Raw genomic sequence first — 20,584 nt, forward strand, 5'->3', positions numbered from 1 at the left:
TCGTCCGACGGGTAGATTGAGAACTTGGAGGGCTGACCCCAAGTAAATGGGACATACAGCCAGGATGAAGAAAACGAAGAAAAAGATTACAAAATCAAAATGTTTTTCGTCAATTTTTATATTTCTTTAAAATTGGTACCTATTTGCATCAGCCGTAAAGAAACAAACTATGAATATTACGAAACAGTTGTGATTTCTGCGCTACGAACCGATCGACTTACTATCCGCTATCAAGTGCATATTTTGATTTATCGCAACGTTGACCGTGAACTAGAGCCGCGCGGATTGTATTGTAATTCCAGCGTCTTATCGTTTGTCAACTATTGGTAACAACTTATGAATTTGTTATTGTTTCATCAGTGTGTGTCCAGTACTGATAAAAACCACAGCTCATCTCGGACAAAAATTAAATAAATAAATCAGTTTTACATAACAAAAAAATAAAAATATAATGCAATGTGGTTGATATGCACTAACTAAATGTCAGTAATGACTATGACGTAAAACAAAATAAAACCGTTGAAAGTGAATCTGCAATTGCATTGCAACGCGATTTTTAAAAAACATGATCAAAATTTCAAAAATTCTCTATTTTAGTTGACGATCTTAGATCGGTGGCCAATTTGGTTTTAAAAATAGTTTTTTTTCTGTTTTCGTTAGGTTTAAGTGTTTTATTCGTATTTAAGTTAAAATGAAGCCAGCCGACGTGGATTTGGACGGAATCATTGAAGATATTGGTCGTATAGGAAAATACCAAATAAAACATTTTTTGTGGATCATCATACCTGTGATTATTTGCTCTCTGCACGCGAGTAATTACATATTTACTACACCCGAAGTCCGTTACAGGTAATTAATTTTTATAATCAATTTTTTATTTTATTTTTATTTTATTGAAATAAACGGCACTTAGTACCTTTTACATATTAGTTCTAAATACAATTAAATATACATACATGTAAATATAATTATAAGTAATACAGGGCATTTAAAACAACACAATTAATTTACAAATTAAGAAAGTCTAAAAAAGATAAACTATATAAAATGTTACCAGTTATAGAATCATCGATAAAAAATGATAATTTGGTATTAGAAATACTTTGAACCAGTTAAAAAAAAAACTATAAAAAAATTTTTGAAAAACACTAAACGATAAAAATATATTTATGTATTATTATTTAAAACTAATACTTAGGTAAATAGTATATATTTATGTATAAAAATATGAATTACTAATTATTTCTTTTTTTACTTCAATGATTTAAATAACATTACTAAAAAAATAATGCATACGTCTTTTAATAAAATTGTTTTCATGCAATAACTCTTATTATGAATTAATCAATACATGAATTGTATTGAAATTCAATGCAACAGAAAAGAGAAAACATTTCTGAAAAGAGAACATGGATGTCTAGGCATTTACAGAGCCTATGACCTCTCATTAGCTTTTTCGCGTGGCCATTTTACACCTGTGTGGCGTTTACTATTCTGCCTATGTTTAAACTTCCACATTTCCTCAACTCTTTCATCTATTGACTTTTGTGAATTTACATAGATAAAACCGTTTTTGATGTGGATGATATTCATTTGACTGAGTTATATTCCCCAGTTTTTGCATTATTCAAAATCTAATTTACTGAATATACAATTAAATATTCATATAAACTAACAAATTACAACAGGGATGGAGAATACCTTAAATAAGGGGATATGGAAGTCTAGGCCTTTACACTGTGTAACATTCACCATTTTGTCTATGTTTGAACATCCATATTTCTTCGATTCTTCCATCTGTTGATTTTAGTGAAGTTAAAGAGCTGAAACCTTTATTCAAGAGATTCACCTAACTTAATTATTTCACATACTAGGCAACGCCTGAAAACAATTGTTCAATTTTTAAACTTCTTCTTGGACCAGTTGCTTTCATTACAATATTTGAGTTTTGTTGAATTACCAAGTCAATCTCTTCACAACAATAAAGGTTTCAGCTCTTTGACTTCACTAAAATCAACAGATGGAAGAATTGAAGAAATATGGATGTTCAAACATAGGCAAAATGGTGAATGTTACACAGTGTGTAAAGTGGCCACTTTAACCAGCCAATGACAGGTCATAAGCATTTCAAGTCATTTAAGGTAATTTTTAAACTTCTTCTTGGACCAGTCGGTGAAATCCAGTCTTTTGTCTACGAACATTTGGACAAACTCAAATATTGTATTAATGTAATAAAGGCTTCAGCTCTAACTTCACAAACATCAACAGATGAAAGAATTGAAGGAATATAGAGGTTCAAATATGGGCAGAATATAAATTTATATAAATGTGTTACAATATGTACCTATATATAAATATGAAACATGTTCAATCACAGGCAAACATATAAAACAATATTTTGAGTTTGTCCAAATTTTTGTAGACAAGGACTGGATTCAACTCCCTGGGGAGCTGTTTATATTAACATTTTATAACAGAGATTTTATAACAGAGAATTTGGACAAACTCAAAATATTGTTGATAAATTACCTGGTCCATGAAGAAGTATAGAAATTGAAAAAATAATATTTTCAGGCGTTGCCTAGTATGTAGGTGAAATAATTCAATTAGATGAATCTCACCCGCATAAATAAAGGTTTCAGCTCTTTAACTTCACAAACATCAACAGATGAAAGAATTGAAGGAATATAGATGTTCCAATATAGGCAAAATGGTGAATGTTACACAGTGTGTAAAGTGGCCACTTAAACCAGCCATTGACAGGTCATAAGCCCTGTAGATGTCTAGACTTCTATATTGCCTTCTCTTAAATGTTCTTCATCTCTGTGGTAATATTTTTTTATATAAATGTGTTATAATATGTACCTATATATAAATATGAAACATGTTCAATGACAGGCAAACAAAAAAAATTCTTTAAATTTTTATACAAATTAACTCATTTTCGTACAGAAAATTCAGTTTTACCTTATACTCGTAGATATTTAAAAGTAAACATATTAACTTCCTATTGTAATCACAGCTCTGAGCCGCGATTATAAGCCATATCTTCACCGATACACATCGAGACGGTATACACTAACATCGATATTAATGTACCAAAATGAGTATATTTGTATGAAAATTCAAAGTATCTTCGTCGATAACCTGTAATTGAACAATTTAGGGGGGGGCGATAATTTTTTTTTCCCAATTTTGAAATGAAAGGGGTCTAAAAAGTTGCCTTTTGGATTACTCGGAATGCAAAAAATCTTAAAAAAAATATTCCATACTACTTTTGGCCCTCAACCAAAGCTTAAAGTTTTCGAAAAAGTAGATTTTTTGCGCTAAACCGGCTTTCATTTCGTAATTAAGTAAGAAAATTAGTCCAATTAAATTCAAAATGTGAATTAAACCTTATTAAATAAGCATCTAAGGGCGTGAGACCCTGGGCCTCGATTACAGTGGGAAGTTAACTGAGTTATCTTCGACTGTCTATAAAGAAAAACCGATATTTGTGTACGAAAATGAATTTTTTGCTTGAAATTTATAGTATCTTCGTCGGAAACCTATAGTTAAACATGTTTAGAATAAAAAAATGTATGCATATTCTGCTTTTCTTACAGAAAATTCAATTTTACTTTGTAGATAAAATTGAAGATAAATGTTACCTTTCCATTGTAATCGGGGCCCAGGAGTCGTTTTTATTTTAAAACTTTAACTTTGAGCTATATTTTTTATTATTTTAATTAATATTTGCGTTTTGACGATTTACTCAACTATGTCAATTTAAATCCATTTTCTTTTAGTCGTCTCTGTGTTTAAATGGGAAACTTGATCTGGTAGAGCAAGGTTCGAGCCTCGAACCTGTGGTCCGTGATTTCGCGACACTAGCCACGGGGCCACAGTCCGGTTCGAATTTAAACATTACCTGACTGTAATTTAAAGTCTTTTAATTATAAGCTTAAGATATGTAATATTATTTTTTCTGAATCGTCCAATCAATCACCATCTTATTTATTGACAGGTGAAATTGTTATGCCCATATCTTAATGTAAATCTTTTAATATTGCTTAAGTGATTTGCAAATTTAAAAACTTTGTTATGTACGTTAAATACGTCTTAAAGTCGATTAGATTTTATAGTTTAGAAGAGGCGGTGTTTTGGAATTTTGATGAATAGGTATTTGAACATTGTTTTTCTGTCACTCTCTCGCAAATCACAAGATAACTGCTCTCACTTTTAAATTTATTTATTTATTAATTCATTAAAACTTACACTCGTTTAAATATAAGTGAAATTATTAAGACTTTTTTGGCTGTGCCCGTGTCAAGCCATAATAATTAACAATAACAATACATAGAAAAATTGATTAGATTCAAATATAATGACACGTGATGCAATATAATAACAATCCGAAAAAAAAGGAATAAGTAATAAATAATAAAATTCCAAAGAATATAATTTAGAAAAGATAATCAGACATAAATATTAAAATGTAAATTATAAATAATACAAATTTAGATTTATATATAATCAAGTTTACAAACTAACAGTATCATTGAAATCAATATAAAAATAATGTATCTATAAAATCATGGTTGAAATGATAATTGAGATATGGTTACTTTTTTTATAAAAAGTATTAGAATTAAATTTTATGTGTCGATAGCTTTTACGTTTTTCAAAATTATTTATCATTTTTGTACACCGTACGTCCGAAGACGGTACATAAAACTGGGCGCTTTTATAGGTTTTTTGATAGACCAAGCTCCTATAAGAAACTATTTATCAAAAAATCAAATTAATCTATGTTGTGTATAGAAATCATCTTGATCCTTAAAATATAGCTTTATCAGAATGACAGTTGTCAGCAAAAGTGACGACATAACTTTGTAGTAACGTCTAAGGAATGATTTATATTGACACACGAAAAATCATTTGTATTTTTTTAATACAATGCTTGACATATAAATAACATAAATATATAAAATCAGCTTTAAAACTAAAATAAACCTAATTATTAATGACGTTCCTATGAAGTTACATCATTTTGCAAAAATCTTAAAGATGGGACCAATTGAACGTAGTTATGCAGAAAGCAGCCAGCCATAGAAAAGTAAAACTGAGATAATAGCACTTTTATAAAAAGAGTCAATAATCAAATTTACACATCAGTTGAAATGTTCTTGACTTTGACAAATGATAAACAATGAATACATTAGTTGTTTTTTAATTAGTAATTTAAAAATATTTTTTATTAGAAACAAGAGTCTAATTATATATTTGACCAGTTTTAATGATTTTTATAGTACTGTAAGATTTTTCTACTGCTGTGGATGTTTTCTACGAATTGAGAAATGCCCTTTTTGTGATCGACACTCTTTTCAGGTGGTGATTATTACACTTTTTTGTATGAAAGCGATCTGGCTGTTTTTCGCAGAACATAGAATTGAACTTACTGCATCTGATCACATCAATACCTTATTTTTTCAAAATTGTGGACTGGCTGCTTTCTGCATAACTACGTTTAATTGATCAATAAAAATTGATCAAATAAAAATATAATAAATTTGATGTTGTTCATGAAAAAAAGTATGAATGTCTTATTTTTTGGTGAATAGTTGTCTAAAACATATTATAATAGGCTTCTTTTTGCGTTTTTATATCACTTTTCGGAAACAGAGTTTCATGTTTGCATGAAAAAACTGAAAATTGATTTGATCGGTACATGATCAGTAATCGGTAATTTCCTATTACTAGTGACATTAGTTTGGCACCTGTAATTTTAATCAGGCTATATTTTAAGAACTATAGTTGCGTACTCCAGAGAGTAAATACAGGAATATGTTAGTTGTATGAAAAAAAGTCATACCGCTTTTCCTATTGACCATTGCAACATGGGACGGCCAATGATTAATTTTAGTGTTTTTATCGAAATAAGTATGATCTCCGTGACACCATAATATAATTTTTTTAATATTAAAATCAAACGCTGATTTGAGTCCACTTAAAATCGTTTATTTTATTTGTAAACAAAAATTCGGACAATAGGGAAATATCACATCCTACGAACACCAAATACATGAAATGGAATAAGAATAATTAATTGAATTTTCAAAATCTTTTTAAATAAACTTTTTTCCAAGTGTTGCATTAAAATGCTCTAGAATAAAGCTACGTAATATATTTATATTATGAAGTTAATTATAACTTTTGTATAAGTTTATTTTTTTTTTAAAATAACTATTTATAATTATATTACTTATTTATTATGTACTTATATGTAGGTACAAATAAATTATCATGTTTTGTAGATTACCTATAAAACAAATCACTGCTCGCCACTGATATCCACACACTGGAAGTGACAAAAATCACGCTTCTGTGGGCAATTTCTACCATTAATAATTTCAAAATGGTTAATTTATATTACAGAAGCCTATTTAAATTACGATAGATTAGAAGTACTTATTAATTTGACATTGAGAGCGAATACAAGGTTCGACATTTAAGACAGAAGGTAGTGACATCGATCAATCTAGCGGCTAAGATGTGGAAATTCGGGGTAATTACAGCACATGCGTCAAATCATTTGACGTTTGAGATGACATGATGCGCATGCGCCGTAAATTACAATGGCGACAATTCAAAAGAGAAATTACCAGTTATATTTTTTCAATCTTCCTGAAAACACGCATCACGCATATATGTAGAGCCGGTTCCGTAATACCGAGGTAGATAGAGTCGAAAAATTAAGTGCATATGTACCGGTGCAGAAGCTCAATAACAAATAACTATCGACGTGCTAAGCATTTGAGTGATCACAATGAACAATAATGAACATGCTGAAGCCACTTTAACCAGCCAATGACAGATCATAAGCCCTGTAAATGCCTAGACTTTCATATTCCCTTCTCAAAAATGTTTTCGCTCTCTGTTGAAATAAATTTAAATATAAACAACTCCCTAGGGAGGAAATTCAGCCAGTCTACAAGCATTTGGATATACTCAAACATTGTTGAACAATGAACATGCTTAAGTTATCGTGGTCATAAGTCAACGCGTGTGTAATTTCTAGGTCAACGCTCGTGTCGGTTTGTCTTTTGATTTCCTCGTAAATTAACACAGTTCACTGGTAAAAAAATCGGCATTTACTATAAAAAATGATTGTATATACAATTTATTGTTTTTGTAAAATAGTAAGTAGAATCTAATACAAAAAAGTGAAAATTAAATTACAATTACTATGGCGACTGCTTTTCTTGACATTTGGCTTGCCAACCGCCGGCTTAATGCAATGAATAGCATGATAATAATAACATACTACAACAGAGATAAAGAACATTTAAGAGAAGGTAATATAGAAGTCTAGGCATCTACAGGGCTTATGATCTGTCAATGGCTGGTTTAAGTGGCCACTTTACACACTGTGTAACATTCACCATTCTGCCTATATTTAAACATCTATATTCCTTCAATTCTTTTATCTGCTGATGTTCGTGAAGTTAAAGAGCTGAAACCTTTATTTATGCGGTTGAGATTCATATAATTGAATTATTTCACCTACATACTAGGCAACGCCTGAAAATATTATTTTTTCAATTTCTATACTTCTTCATGGAAAGGTTTCAGAGGTTTCAGCTCTTTAACTTCACAAACATCAACAGATGAAAGAATTGAAGGAATATAGATGTTCAAATATAGGCAGAATGGTGAATGTTACACAGTGTTTAAAGTGGCCACTTAAACCAGCCATTGACAGATCATAAGCCCTGTAGATGCCTAGACTTCTATATTACCTTCTCTTAAATGTTCTTCATCTCTGTTGTAATATGTTAGTATAAACAGCTCCCCAGGGAGTTAAATCCAGTCCTTGTCTACAAAAATTTGGACAAACTCAAAATATTGTTGATGATAATAATAAATAAATAAATAAAATTAGCGGTTTTGGAATATTTTCCATATTAACACCGGTGAAATTGAAATATGTTATTGAGCAGCAGGATTATACATCGCGAAACGTCAATATTGTGACATTTAATATTTGGTTTTCACGGATGTTCCATTGTGATCGTGAATGCGATAAACAACCATGGTGAGAAATTGTTATCACGTCGCTTATTAGCACGTCGATAGTTATTTGTGATTGAGCCACAGATAGCGTCTGTAATCGTTCCTCTGAACCCCCGGCATGACAATTTACAATACTATTAAAATAAATAACATACAATCAATTGAATACGTCAGAAAGTAATATTACATTATATGATTGTTTCTATTATCATTAAAATGAATAAGCAAAATAAATATTAAATAAAGCGTCTAGGAACTATCAGTATAACGACCATTGACAAAACATAGTGATTTTAAAATGACCGCGTAGGTATAATATTATTGTTTATTGTCGTGATATGATATAATAACTTATATTTAAATATAAATTACACATTAAAAATACTTGGTATGCTACTACTTTATTTATTTATTTGACCAATTAAATCTTTCACGGTCTAATTGGCATCTTTAGACTGGTAAAAATTATAGTGTATGTATCATTTACATAAAACTACATATTTTCTTAAGTATATATATTATTTTTTTTATTAATATCCCTACAGAGATGAGGTAGAATTTTTTCAAATTCAGGATTATGGATATTCGAGCGTTTACAGGGCTTATGACCTGTCATTGGCTGGGTTTAAGTGGCCACTTTACGTACTACAACATTCCCCATTCCGCTTATTAGCGAATATCGACACAGGTAACATTTTTGATTTTTGTATATATGTTATTAAATGAGAAACCATTCACAAGCGTGTTGGAGCGCCATCTATGTATTAATATTGAAGTTAAGTATTGGGAGAAATCCAGATTTGTGTATGTACAAAATACACGTACCAAAAATAATGTTGTATTTATATTATACTTAAGATCATATTTAAGATAATAAACTCAACTCGTCTGGGTCTTAATATTAATTTAAAAAAGACTCAGATTACGTGCAACAAATCCTGTCCTGACCCTGATCAGACTCTCTATAATAATAGACAGAGGATTGAGAAAGTTGATAACTCTTAATACTTAGGAGTACACATAACTGAGGATGGAAGCATGCATAAAGAACTCGCAACCCGCCTTAGAATTGCTGGAGCAACTTTTAACATGATGCGTGTTGTCTGGAACTCTTGTCTATACTCGTTCAAAATGAAATGCTGATTATTCAACTCTTGTATAATGCCAGTTCTCCTATATGGGTGCGAATCTTAGCACCTTACCAAAGCTCAAAAAACCAAACTTCTGAGTTTTGAGAGTAAGTGCTTGAGAAGAATATTAGGTATAAGGTGGTTCGATTTTATAACTAACATTGAAGTCCGAGAACGGACGCAGCAGCGCCCTATAACGAGCGTCTTGAGGATGCGGCGGTGGACCTGGCTTGAACACGTGCTGCGCATGCCTCAGGAGAACCTTCACTCTAGTTGCCTCTTCTATAAACCTGCGGGATCACGCCGTCCTGGAAAGCCGTCAATGACGATCTTTAGACTTAATTCGGTGGAACTAAGGGGCGCTGGATTGACATGGGAAGAAGTGAGAGTGCTGGCTGGCGATAGGGTCTCCTGGAGGCAACTGGTAATGTCCACATGCTCCACTTGGGAGCAGATGGGGAAAAGAAGAAGAAGAAAAATAAGAAGAAGAAGAAGAATATTGTCTTAAGTATAAATATAATTCTCCCTTACAGTATTCCGCCAACACGTGTTTTCAATAACTTTGTCCCATTCATTGAAATATTATGTATTGTATCTCTTGCGACTTATTTTTTAAATATATCTACATTTAATATAACATTTTTTTATATAAATGATTGTCACACTTTTTTTATGTTATTTATTCACACAAAGATACATATTACAAAAAAATAACGATACATATTTTTTTTAAAAACCCCTGGGTTGAGTTGGGATACAACATAATGGAAAGTGAAAGCATGGATATTTTTAAACTACACCACCAATAAACATTATTACATAAACATAAATTTCAATAAACATCTGGACCACCCGCCTAATAGAACTATATATCAATTATGCAATGCCTCGCTGCAGTCTCCTGCAATGATCTCTTTCCTTAGACGAGATACAAACTTGTCCACTTCTCCCGAAAATGGCTTTCATTTTTGAGAGCATTGAGCCTACTTACATCCTTGTTTTTTCCAATTCAATACTTCGACCCCATACATAATGGTCGTCATCAGGACTCCATTGTGAACGGATAATTTTGCCTCTATAGAGGAGTGTTCGGCATTTTGTTCCCTACTTTGGTTTATTTTACCAATTGCCTGCACTATATTGGCCATGTATGATACTACCTCTCGTGTGAGTTCTTTATTACATATCACCGATGGGATGTCGCATAGATCTTCACCCAGGCCTCTGCATCGCGCCTCCAGCTGTTGTCTTTGAAAGCTGAAAAAGGGGCAATGCATCAACAGGTGAGGGACATCTTGAGGAGTTTCATCGTTGCATGGGCAGCTATCGATCTGAGAGCTTGAAGCGATGCAGGTAGCTCATGAAGCCACCATGACCCGTAAGCATCTGGGTGAGCTCGTAGCCAGCATTTTGCATTTTTCTGAAATCATAAGCATGAACAATTGTAGGGAAAATCATTTTAGTTACACTTCCGGTTGTCTCACTCAAATAGCGATCGTTCCAGAGTTGCGTACTACGAACCGGTTTGTTTGTAAAAATAATTTCACATGACATTGGTAAAAGCATACAATTTATCATAAAACGCCATTTTATTTTTTTAAAAATGGTCTTAGAGAAATAAAAAATTATACAAATCTCACCCGCATAAATAAAGGTTTCAGCTCTTAAACTTCACAAACATCAACAGATAAAAGAATTGAATAGATATATATGCTCAAATATGAGCTGAATGGTGAATATTACACAGTGTGTAAAGTGGCCACTAAACCAGCCAATGACATGTCATAAACCCTGTAGATGCCTATACTTCTACATTACCTTCTCTAAAAATATTAAATTTAAAAAAAATCATCTTTGTTGTAATATTAGAATAAACCTTTGTCATATAAACAATTATAAAGCTACGAATTTATCCAAATAACGCCTGTTGGTATTCGTCACTGGGAAAACCCACGCTAATTAAATACATTTTATAAGTTTAGTTTAGATCGGTTTATTTATCAATAATATAATATGATTACAATCTTATTGCATAAGACAAAGTATATATTATCTCAAATAAAAACACTATTCAAGATCATCATAATTACGATCTTATCAAATTTACCTTTCACAAATTATAAACACGAATCATTATGTATATTTTAAAAGGTTTCTAAAAGATATCATCAGACGATAATCTCTCAGTCGAGATTTTTTTTATTCCAGTAATATCTACCATCAAGCAAATATATCATTTTTATTCCCTTTCCGCAGTTAAGAGTGTATCCAGCAATGCATTGGTACTTGATAATTATCATTTTTGCCATACGAAGTTAAGATGATCAGTCTAACGATCCAGGAGTCAATCTTTGAAATATTCTTATGTAAAAACACCTTTTTTTTAATAAACGTTTGTTACATCATCAGCTCTCTCGTGTCCTGTCTCCTTATCCTGAACCAATCGCATCTAACTACTTCTTAGGCCCAGATTACAATTGAAAATAAACTGTTTAAATTTATGTCAACAGAGAGAGAAAACAATTTTGAGAGGGGAATATGGAAGTCTAGGCATTTACAGGGCTAATGACCTGTCATTGGTTGGTTTGAGTGGCAACTTTAAACACTGTGTAACATTCACCATTCTGTCCATGTTTAAATATCCACATTTCCCCAACTGTTGACTTTTGTGAAGTAAAAGAGCTGAAACTTTTATCGCGGGGGTGAGATTTATCCGGCTGAACCAAATCACTTACAATGCAACACTTGAAAACAATTTTCCAATTTTTTACTTCTTCTTTTGCCGGGTAGTTAATTCAACAATGTTTGAGTATGTCCAAATGCTTGCAGGCTGGCTGGATTTCCTCTCTAGGGAGTTATTCACATTTAAATTTATTTCAACAGAGAGGGAAAACATTATTGAGGAGAGAATATAGACGTCTAGGCATTTACAGCCAGTTAAACCAGCCAATGACAGGTCATAAGCCCTGTAAATGCCGAGTGCGAGTTTTGTGCATGAAGATGCGTGGGTATGTGAATAAAGTGTGGTTTTGGTAGGATTGTGAATATGTGTGTGAGTGTATATGGGTGTGAGGGTGGGTTTATGGGCAGTGTAAGTGTGTGTTTGATACGAGCGTAGAAACATCTTAAATTTATAATGTAAAAAGATTTTTTTTATAAAGGAACATATTTTTTTTCAAATAAGTGAATGTAGGTTTACTATAGTGAAATATATATCTAAGCTATTCAAAAATACATTATAATTACGCGCCTAGCGAATCAGAGGAGAGTTCTGTGCATAGTTGGTGCGAACTGTTGGTACATGGAAAAGAGATTTATTTATTGATTACTTTAATTTATACTTTATATATCATATTTTAATTATTATAATAATTTTATTTTTGTAATAAATGTTCTATTAATTTTAATATTTTGTATACTGGTTTATGATTGTTACTTTATAGGTATGATTCTTATTTATTTATTTTGGTAGTTTTAATTGCATTTTTTTCAATTTAACCGTTATTTTTTATTTATAATTAGGCATCATATAAAACTATTATTATTATCATAGTATTTAATGTTTTTTCTTGTATTTAGATTGTTTTATATCTTTTTTAAATCTCATATTGTATCATAGGAAATTATTAATTATTTTAATTTACTTTAGTTGATTTTATATAGATTTTGGGTTGTTAATTTATTTTTTGGTGTAATTGATTTATTATGTTTGGTAAATAAAGTGTACCAGTTTCATTTACTACCTAAATTATAAACGTATCACATATTTACAAGAATGCTTTATTAAGCATATTATGGTGAACTACTTATACATTTTTACGATGTATTTTTTATTAGCAATGCCATGGTTTGATTAACATACAATATGCGAAGAATGATTAAATAGCTTTTTTATTATTATTTTTGTTTTTTAAATATAGTTTATAAGTTTTAAGATATAATATATAAAACCATGGATTATTATCGGCCTCGTGGAGTAGTGGTCGGCGCACTTATTCAACGGGTCTCGGGTTAAGATTTATTTAAAAGGGTGTTTTCCCTGTGTTGGCCCTGGACTGGCACCTGAAGTGTAAAACTGCTCATCTTACCTTCATTGTACTAAAAATTATTTTCAATTTTCAATGTTTTAAATTTTATTTTTTTATATATATGTACATTACAAAATGAAATATCTTAATTCATACATGTTGAAATAATTAAAATAAAAAGGTATATATATATACTTGGATAATTTATATAGCGCCATTTTTGTGAAAATCACCTCAAGGGCGCTGTACAATTAATAAATATCCCAGTACGTCTTGCAGCTACAGAGCGCATGGACGGTTGGGATTCTAGTTCCTCGTTTTCAATTAAGATCAATAAAAAAATATAACAGATAGGAGCTAGATTACAGGACGTCTTGCAGCTACAGAGCGCATAGACAGTTAGAAATTTAGCCCCCATTTACACATTTTAAAAATTGACAAATAAATTTAGTGTATTAATGATACTAAAAAAAAATAAAAATAATATGAATAATAAAAAGGAGTAAGATTACAACACGTCTTGCAGCTACTAAGCGCATATACGATTGGAATTCTAGACCCCATTTATAAAATTTAGGTATTTTTAAGTTGGTGTATGAAAGCTAGATAACCAATCATCGTGCAGCTACAAAGCGCATGGACTTGTGGAATTCTAGCAAAGTTAGAATGATATCAATAAATAATCACACATAGGTTTGCATAATATCCATAGAATAATGTGTTTGAAAAATAATAGAATCTTATAACGAAAAAGTCCCTCAGAGACGTTTAAAATGTCAATATTGAAAGTAATATTGTTCATCATAGAGATAGCCCTTCCAACAGGCATAACCATTGGCAGATTGGTTCTGTATATAGGAATGTGAAACCGTCTATGCTGACGCTGTCTAAAGTAACTATCCGGAACATAAAAGCTAATGCTCCGCATAATTTCAGTAGTTTAATCACAAATACTATCGACGTGACAACAATTTCTCACCATGGTTGTTTATCGTATTCGCGATCACAGTGGAACATCCGTGAACACCTAATAATAAATGTCAAAATATATACGTTTCTTGCTGCGCAATCACATATTTGAATTTCACCGGTGTAAATATAGAAAATAAAAAACAAACCGACACAAGTGTTGACTTAGTGATTACACACGCGTTGACTTATGACCGCGATATCTTAAGCAAGTTCATTATTGTTTATTGTGATCGCTCAAATGCTTAGCATGTTTTTAAGCACGTAGATAGTTATTTGTGATTGCATTCCCTGGAGGAACTCGGCGGGATAAAGCCATGGATAATATCCGCACTCCCCCATGTAGAGAAACCATTATTTTTTTTTCTGAACCCTCTCCACCATAAGAGAGTACTTTAACTCACACGGTCCCCGAATCATCGAGCCACTCTCGAGTCTACTTTGCACTAACGAGTTATAAAGAATTCTCAGTACTCGTGTATTACCACAAACTCTTCATCTTCAACGAACTACTACAAACTGTTTCGATCTGATCATGAAATGTCAGGGAACTCACAAAAGTGATGCTTAGATCTTTAACCTTCGAAGTTCGCATAAGATTCTGGTCATTCATTCTATCGCGGAAAAAAAGCGATGATCAATATACGCTGTGATTGGTGTACTAATGCAGTTCCCTATGCACCATTGTGTGGAGAAAAATGATGACGATATAACCATGATGATGATGACGATATAGCCATGGTTTTCTTAAGGATGTAGTCGGGTAAAATGCACGCAAAATGTAAAAATCATACGATTTTGCCATTTTAAAACGAAAGTTTTTTAAAAATCGCGCAACAATAAAAGATAACAAATCATAATTTAGATAAGAACAATAATTTTTAAAGGTTTTTCTATTAAAAAATAAACATGTAAATTTTGTATAACTAAAATATAATTACTTTTAGACCAGCAGATTACGCCATTTCAAATTTAGACTAAACTTATGTATCTGGATTCTCATATAAAGACTAAGTATTGAACCAAAAAATTTTGTAATAACTTGAATATAATAAATTGAACATGAAAGTGGCCCAAGCAAAATTTATTTTTTTTGTTTTTAAAAAGAATTGCAAGCATTTTAAATCACATAAATTTTTGTGATATTTTCCTTTATTTCTACGTAAAATTATGACTTATTATAGAAAAATTATTGAAATATTTTTTTGTTATTAAATCGTTTTCCCTTTTTTTTAAATAAAGATAATTCTGGTTGCAATATTTAATTTGAAACATCTTATTTACGTTTTTATGACCTTCAGACCTGCCCTTACCGAAAACGATATCGTAAAAAAAAACATTCGTTTTAAAATAGCAAAATCGTATGATTTTCTCATTTCGCGTTCGTTTTACCAGACTACAGCCTTAACTTTGCCCAGCTAACAAGGGTACATACCCCGTTCCAAGCTAGGCAATCACATTTTAATACATGATAATAGTTTACAAGTTAATAGAAAGCACAGACTAATAAAATATAAACTTGCTCGTATACACATTTTGATACATATACATACACACTTTTCTTTTAAAGAAGATTCTTTTAAAGAAAATTCATGTTGTAATATTCAATTTCTAACAATATCTTATGTAGGTTTTTATTACTTTTATACCTGCCCTTATCGGTACCAATACATTTGCGCAAACTATGCAAACTGTGCAAACAATACGCGTACTGGTTAGTGCGTTTACCTGCCATGAAATAAATAGATAAATAATTTACTAAAAAATTATCCTACTTTTTTTTATTTTATACGCCTCCACTCGTTTGCGAGTTATTTTGGCTCTTAGCAACAAGAATAAGACACTTAAAGAATATACGCTTCAATGAACGACAAAAAAAAACATACCCACGAAAAAATATAATATTTTTATTAATTTTATTTTATTATTTTTTCACGCCCATAAGTCTTTTACATACATGAAAGTTTTACAAAATATAAGTATATAAACAACATTAAATTTAAAAAATACAATATAAAGCAACAAAAGATAAAAAAGTATTAAGTAGTAAAGTTGGTATAAAAAAAAAGAAGATGAGTATATAAACAACATAGATTTTTTTAAAAACACAATATAAAGAAATAAAATATAGGAACAGTGTTAAGAAGTATAGTTGGTATAAAAATAGAAATGTGAGGTATTTAAAATCAGTATGAAAGAGTTATGAGACAATAAAATATTATTACCGTCTAAATTAAGCGTAAACATAACATGAAATTTTGGGCCAAAAGTAAAGAGGGACATTCAATTAGACTTATTATTTAAATTTGATATCCTACATTTACAGCTTTCAAATATTCAAAGCTAAAGTCTGTTCATTACTATAAGAATCTCCGAATAAACAAACCAGCTGCGTGATACCCGACGGAGAATAGCCTATTTCACACATATCACTTAATCCAAACGGCACGGTAAAATTATAATGGATTGACATTTATTAGATTCGTTCGTACCTATTTAAATTTGATAAAATTTACATTTTAGTTTTCTTTAATAAAACTCCATGGTTTTTTTAAATTTATTTTTTTTATTAATATATTTCATAATAGATGCATGTTTCTTAGAAATTCTATACATATCTACTTCTACTCATCTAGTAAATGTTATCACTGTAACTCTCCAAAAAAAGAGACTAACTCTTGTGCTTGGAGAGTGACTTGCACTGTTGTAGTTGTTTATTTATAAGAGTTTATATAATTTTAAATACGAGTACATGAGAAAAAATAAAAATAAAGGAAATATAAGGAAAAATCATAAAACAATAATACATTCATGCTAATTAAAATTTAATGTAGTTTTTACACGTGTTCAAAAAATTTATTTAGATTTACTTTAAATTTATTTATTGATATTTTATTTTTAATAGTTTTTAGTTCATTGGGAAGATTATCATAATTTTTTACACCTTTTAAGACAAAGCTAATTTGAACATAACTTGTGTAGAATTTAGGAATTTTAATATTTTGTTGGTTTTGATTTTCATTAAAATATCAATAAAAACGCCTCGGTTAATATATTTATTGTTTTTTTTTTTAATTGTGTTTTCATAATTTACCCAAATATTTAAACTTTGGTAACCATTTTAAACGAGCTGTATAATTTACCCAAATATCACTATTAGAAAATTGTTTGTATTATAAGAGGGTTAAGCCATTGCGAGTCTAGAGGGGTGTCATAAATAAAAAACGCAAAAAAATAAAAGGACACAAACCCTTTAAATGCTTTGACTTCTATATTCCCTCCTTAAAATGTTTTTCATTACCGTTGCAATAAATTTAAAGACCAATGTTTATTTGTTTTTAGGTGTCGTATAGCAGAATGCGATGGAAAAGATGCCGTATACGAAACAGACTGGCTGAACAACGCAATACCGAAGGACCACAAGAAATGCTACAGGTTTGCTGCCGCGGGAAACTTTTCGTGGAGTCAGAACGAGAGTACGGAGTGCCCTGATAGTCTTTTTAACAGGACCAGGGAAATTAGTTGTGATGAGTACGTTTTCGAAAAGGAAAACACTTTTGTTGAAGAGGTAAGGAGCGTTGTTCGAATGCATATTTAAAAATGTCAATTTGATTAATTTATTTATTAAACTTCAAGTACAAAAATATATGATCATTAGTGGGCTTCTTTTTCTTCCAAATCGGTCCCTCAATGGTGATCACCATGAACACTTCTAATTAGTCTGTTCCACTCCAGTCTATCCTCAGCCCGACGTACTGACTCATCAAATTTTAGCCCCGTAGCCACCTTTATTTGGTGAGTCCATCTATATGAGATTCTACCCCGGCTTCTCCTACATTCAACTCAGCCAGACATTATTGCCTTTTCTAGATTGTCTGGCTCACGTCTAACAATATTTCCAAAAAAAAATAGTATCCTTCTCAAACACACCACTGATAGACGAGTTGTAATATAGAGCTCTTCCAGTATCGATGCATTCGTCCTTCTGGCTGTCCAAAGCCCTCGCAGCAGCCTTCTCCAACTCCACATCTCGAATGCATCGATCCTCTTCCTCTCGTAGGCACGCACTGTCCACGTTTCAGCCCCATATAGGAAAACGGAGAATACCAGGGCTTCTATCAACCGCTTTTTTGTGTTTTTTGATATACCTCGATCTCGCCAAATCTTCTCCAAACAGTTCATTGCTTCTTTGGCCATTTGAATCCCACCCACTTACGTGGGCTTATTACTTACTTAAAGCATAAAAATTTAGTATCAATTTTTGAAAAGCTATTTTTTTTAAATCGGTACTCAATTTCTTACATACCATAACGATAAAATAGTCACAACTCAAAAAAGCAACATTTCCAGGAGTCAAATGTATATGTCTGCCAAATTTTTCAATCGGCCACTCAATTGAGCGGCTAGGGTGTTCGTTAATTACGAAATTTACATTTTAATACTTGCAACTATTGTAAGACTGAATATCTCGTTCCTACCTAAATCCTTCCTATTTCAAATCATTGTTGTTCTGTCGTCCTGTGAGCAAGTCACATTATAAAAAGGTGTCTCTGATAAACCCTTTTCATTACCATATTCTGCGTCAGCATATTTCAGACAACGTGAAGTTAACCTATGTATTTTATTTATTTATTGAATACACAAAATACACAATTTTATCGTAGCATAATTCAATTTGTTTTTGTTCCGACTTGTTAAAAAATTATGTGTTAAGTCGGGACTCTTCTATATATAAATCAAAAACATATTTAAGCATATTAAACAATATATAAAATAATCAAAACAATTTACAAAATAATAATAAAAAAAATAAAAATAATAAAAACTTATACTTGTCAAGTAATGGAATGCAGAAAAGTTATTTAATAGTACATGGCAATATGTTATTAATAATTTATAGCTATTTTATAATTCAATTCGGTAATTGATTGATAGTAAAAGAAAAACAAAATAATACAATAAAGTAATAATAGTAACACATCTATAGAGTAGAATATGTAATTTAATAAACATAATAATACATAATTGTATGCTTCGATTAGAAATAATTAAAATATACATTACAAATAATTGAGCACCATTATTAAGTTTATTCAAAGATGATATACATATATACGTATATAAATAAGAATGAAGACGGCATCGATATTATATATTTATTCCCGAAGCAATCTTATACAGTAGTCTCTCTCTACCCCTCGATAAAATCCATTTAAGGATCTTCATCTTAAATAAAGACGTTATTTTGAAGAACTTAATATGTTTATCCAAGACGTTGAACATTTTTGGAGCTGTCCGGTAGTTATTCAGTCCATCGAGGACACACATACAAACATTGCATTATATATATTTTAATATTTTTAATATTTTCAGCGAAATGTAGATCTTTGCAATGAGCATATCTACAGCGACGAAAATCTTTAATTTATTGAGTAGAAAAAAGTTAGGAGCGTAAATGTTTTTTTTATCCATCACCAGGGTTGCATTTGACGAGAATGCGTATAATAAAAGATGGGAAGATGTTATTTTCTAATGTATAAAAAAGTTTGTTTTTGAATGTTTACAAATAATTTTTGTTTTTTATGGATCCCAATCAGATTATATATATTTTAAATTTATTTTCATTTATTCCTTTTTAATGGCTTTTTGGTAATATTAAAATAATATCAACTGACATTCGATACATTATTGAAAATCGCATTCCTGAATACATTGCACCCCTGTTCGTGAGGAGAGCAGAGTTTGACATTTGCAAAAAGAATTCTATATTTAAAAATTAATTATTTGCAGTTTTGGAATTCAATCATAAACAAGTACCTAGGTACCTACTTATTAATGAAAAGAATTTTCCAAGGTAATAGCATGCAAGCTTACGTTTGGGCAGGACAACGTCGTCGGGTCTGCTAGTAGTATATAAATCTATGCAATATCTCGCAGCAGTCTACTGCAATGGTCTCTGGACAAAATCCAAACTTGTACATTTCTCCAAAAAAAGGTTTCGCTTTGGAGAACTTAATATGTTTATCCCAGACACTAAACGCTCTTGGGGACACAAAAGATAAATTTCTCGGAGAAAAGGTCGTACTTGTTTTTGGTATTAATCATTTAAATGAATGGAAAACCTCGTAAGAGCATTCATAGGGATCTCCTCTTGTAACCACATGACCAGAAATGTGTCAATGACTCTTTTTTTTATGTCTAATGTCCAGTACCTTCATAAGTTGTAACAATGTCTCTGATCGGAAAGTAGGGGTGGAAAGTATTAATAAGGGGGTTCATGATAGACGCTGTGCAACCTACCATATCAAAAAAACCGTCCGAAAAATAATTCTCGGACCTTTCTCCAAGTCTAGTTAAAGGGTTGAATATTAGCAATGATATTATTTATTGTCCTTGTTCTAC

General features: G+C 31.0%; 1 protein-coding gene across 1 annotated transcript in view; it reads left to right on the plus strand.

Moving 5' to 3' along the window:
* Nucleotides 1-347: 347 nt before the first annotated feature.
* Nucleotides 348-20,584, plus strand: part of LOC148279735 (organic cation transporter protein-like) — a 43,973-nt gene continuing 23,736 nt past the window's right edge. Inside the window, exons 1-2 of the mRNA XM_088229543.1 lie at nt 348-849; nt 17,525-17,750. Coding sequence (XP_088085669.1) covers nt 692-849; nt 17,525-17,750 — 384 coding nt within the window. The 5' untranslated portion in view covers nt 348-691. The remainder of the gene's footprint in view (nt 850-17,524; nt 17,751-20,584) is intronic.

Source organism: Micrasema longulum, unplaced genomic scaffold, assembly GCF_059751315.1.
Source record: "Micrasema longulum isolate JH-2025_06_02 unplaced genomic scaffold, ASM5975131v1 h1tg000678l, whole genome shotgun sequence".
Taxonomy (NCBI): Eukaryota; Metazoa; Arthropoda; class Insecta; order Trichoptera; family Brachycentridae; genus Micrasema; species Micrasema longulum.